General features: G+C 34.8%; 1 protein-coding gene across 1 annotated transcript; it reads left to right on the top strand.

The window, feature by feature from the left end:
• Nucleotides 1-305: 305 nt before the first annotated feature.
• Nucleotides 306-3,359, top strand: LOC121769488 (B3 domain-containing protein Os05g0481400-like). The gene is made up of 8 exons (XM_042166313.1): nt 306-395; nt 1,485-1,585; nt 1,827-1,889; nt 2,017-2,109; nt 2,383-2,441; nt 2,533-2,692; nt 2,784-2,990; nt 3,066-3,359. The coding sequence occupies exons 2-8, from the start codon at nt 1,496-1,498 to the stop codon at nt 3,222-3,224; spliced, it is 831 nt and encodes a 276-aa protein (XP_042022247.1). The 5' UTR covers nt 306-395; nt 1,485-1,495; the 3' UTR covers nt 3,225-3,359.
• Nucleotides 3,360-3,730: the final 371 nt, after the last annotated feature.

The following is a 3,730-nucleotide window of genomic DNA, read 5'->3' on the forward strand; positions in this document are numbered from 1 at the left end:
TAAAATAAACCCTTAGTCCGGGGACTACTGACGATATTTTTTAAGTTCAGAGACTATGGACGAAATAAACCTATAGTTCAAGGACCATTTTGTAGTTCACTCTTTTTGTTATTCATCTCCCTATAAAATATTATTGAAAACATAAACTAGTTTAATCCTCCCAAATAGTATTTGTAATTTATACTAATATTTAATAAAAAAATAAAAAAGTAAAAATATGCATGAAAAAAAACATTTTGTTCAGTCCATATATCAATTGGATCTGGGCTGAGTGACCCAATCCATAGAGTTGCGACAAAGGCTTTTTCAAATTACATTCTCTCCTCATTTTCAAATCACTTCCATTCCCTCTCTCCGCCTCGCCTCTCTCTCTCTCTCTCCCCGCTGATTCATCCGTGAGTTTCATTTTGTTTCCGCTTTCAACGTCAATCTCTCTCTGTTTACTGTTAATGTTATTTCAAAATTTAACTCGAAACCTATAAATACACTTCCTAATGCGTATCGAGATGTTTTCGATTCTTTTACTGACTTTGACTCGCTTTGTTGTATGTGTTTATTACTACATTTTGGTAGCTTTCCATCGCAGTTTGTAAAATCTAATCACCCCTCATGTTTTGCAAAATGAAGAATTGCATCTTCTTAAATCGATGGTGCAAACCAAATTGTTTCGACCAGAAGATAAAATGTCGACTTGCATTTCCAATGATATACAATTTGCATTGTCAATCTCAAATTACGCCCAAATTTGCAGCTTTCACGAAAGAAAAGTTTTAATTTTTTAATAGTAACAGGGATTTTGAGAGGATAATATGTAAATGATATTTTCTCCTTGTTTTTTCCCCCAAGGAGAGAGGGCTTCTGCCAATTGTAGGTGCAAATGTTGGTATTACTTTCATGAGGTTTCGTTTGAATTGGTAACATATAATGATGTTAGGTGCCATTGATTCTAACTGCATCTGAATGTTCTTTTAAGTGTATGTTAACAGACTTACATTATTAAGATCCTATTTAGTTACCATACGATTAAATTTCCAACAACGGTAAGTGACACATTGTTCGTGTGATCTACCTGTGTTTCTTATTCTTGAGGCTGGTTGGCCCTGTTATTTTGTACCACATTATACTGATATTAGTGATGATTTGGAGCTTGTCTGGCTGTTTGAGTGAAAGGCTGGTCACTGTTGTGATGCCACGCTCGCTCTGTATGAATTCATCGTTTAGATGTTCGGTGATTCTATTACTATTATTAAAGCTCTGTAGTCTGCAGAGAGAAACAAAAAGAACAAAAACAACAGAGTAAATTATCTTAATAGCTTTAACGTTGATATATCCTGTGAGAAAACTTGATTGCTGAATCCATTTAATGAGTGATTTTCAGTGACATGAACAAAAGGCACAGTGAATTTAACTGATGTCATATTGAAGATTGTAGCATATGTTAGTGTTTGAACTGATACACGAGACAAAATCTTGTCATAATTCAGGTGCTTTCCTAATGGTTTTGGCAATGACGGAAAATCAAAGTGGCAACACTTATGAAGATACTAGAAAGCAGAGGCTGATAGAAAATAAAAAAAGATTTGAGGTAATGATTTGTCTGTTATAAAATGCTACGGGAATCTCTGAAGAATAAATAAACCAATATTAGCAATTACTAGTTTGTATTGCTAGCTGGGCTAAAGATTCTTCTTCCTACAAAAGTTTACTGGTGTTTGAAAATCTCTATATTTCAATTCTAGTTCCTAGTTACTTCAAGGAGCGGTTATAAGAATTTGTAAGTTTGTCAAAAGTTAATAGTGTTGGAAAACATTCCTTTTCTTTTACAGGATTTGGGATTAGTGAAGTTGTCTAAATGCCTCACAGAAGTAACCAAGTCAGAGAAATCCCAGGTGATAAAATTTTCCTGTTTTCATATGACAAAAGCTTGTTTCTTGATTTTTTGTGTGTTTTATATAAGTCATTCATATTGATAATTTAGGATTTAGTATAATTATGTTCCATATTTCTGATATGCAGAACAGGCAAGTTCGTTTGAAACAAAGAGTGACTTACTCAGCGGAACCAAGGCGCTCATCACGTGCTCGAAATCAAGTTTCATATTGTGATGATGTAAGTCTTGAGCCTTTTAAACTGACCATGTTAGCTACTTCACTGAAATTGAAACAACATTAACAATGTGATCGATTTTATTAGTTGTCCAGTGGAAGTTTTCTATGTTGATTGTTGATTTAGTGTTGTCAAAAGATTATCAAAACAAGGAAATCAATTTAAATATGCATGTACAGATCTATGTTGATTATCAATTTTCCTGTGTAAAGGAGATTCATTTTCTACTCTCATTGGACTTGATTTCCTTCATTTATGAACAAATCGACATTGCAGGCTGATGTCGAGCTTCCTGCACTTCGTAAGGGCTCAAAGTTTAATTCTTCATGGACAAGGTAACATGTTTGTACTGACTACTGCACAGCATTCTGTCATAAAAATAAATTTAAATTATTGCATATGAAATTGATAGTTCTAGAATGATAGATACCTTGCCAGACCAGCTGAAGAAGTTAAAGCTGCATCATATGAGGAAAGAGCTCGAGCTTTTAATTGTGCAGATAAGATCAGAAGCAACCTACAAACTGGCAATCCATCCTTTGTCAAATCAATGGTCCGATCTCATGTATACAGTTGTTTCTGGTTGGTAAGTCCCGGATAACTACGCATTTGCAAAATCTTGGAAACAGCTTAACTTCAAGTTGAGATGAAGATGTAATGATTTAACTTGTGAGTAGGGGCTTCCGAGTGGATTTTGTGAAGAACACCTTCCCAAGGAGACAGTGGATATGGTGTTAGAGAACGAGGAAGGCTCCGAATATGGGGCAGTTTTCATTGGCAAGAAAGCAGGGCTTAGTGGTGGATGGAGAGCATTTGCACTCGATCATAAACTGGACGATGGCGATGCTTTAGTCTTTGAATTGATTGAGCAAACAAGATTCAAGGTAGTTTACGAGTGATGTATGATTATGATGCATCAAATTTTGGTAACAAAGTGTCCATTGTTTCTTCTTCTGCAGGTTTACATAGTTAGAGCAGTGGAGTGCCAAAATGGAAATGCTAGTGCCGATGCTGACGAAAAACCAAAGAAGAAGAGGAAGACGAAAGACAGCAACCAGACGGAGAAACCAGAAGTGGTATCAGCAACAAGGAGAAGTTTGAGAAAGAAAGGCAAGTGAATTTGGGAGATTATGAGATTTGCTTGAGATGAGCCAATTTGTGAATGAATACTGTAAGTCAGCTTTGAACATCATCATGTATGTTCCCAGTTTGAACATCGAATCTAGTTCGTGCTTCAACTTGCAACAGATCAAGAAACAAGTCTTTCATGGACCAAGAATTTACAACCAACCATATTACAACAAATATTTTCCACGAAAAATATTATCACATGAAAATCTGTAACTTTCATCAGCAAAACAGCTGCCACATTACAGACCAGCGGCATCCCATACAAACAAGAGTAAGGCAAAGAATGAAGTATTTTATACTACTATAATTTATAAAAACCAAAATATGGATATAATTATACTATTATTGCTAATTTTTGAAGTTGTTAACTTAGCTGACTCATCAATGCAGTATATTAATAATGTCAACACATAATTTTGTTGACATTTTAATGTCATCGTATTGATATTTTTAATACACTGAGTCAACAGAGTTAGCAATTGATTATATATAT

The sequence above is a fragment of the Salvia splendens genome, chromosome 2, assembly GCF_004379255.2.
Source record: "Salvia splendens isolate huo1 chromosome 2, SspV2, whole genome shotgun sequence".
Classification (NCBI taxonomy): domain Eukaryota; kingdom Viridiplantae; phylum Streptophyta; class Magnoliopsida; order Lamiales; family Lamiaceae; genus Salvia; species Salvia splendens.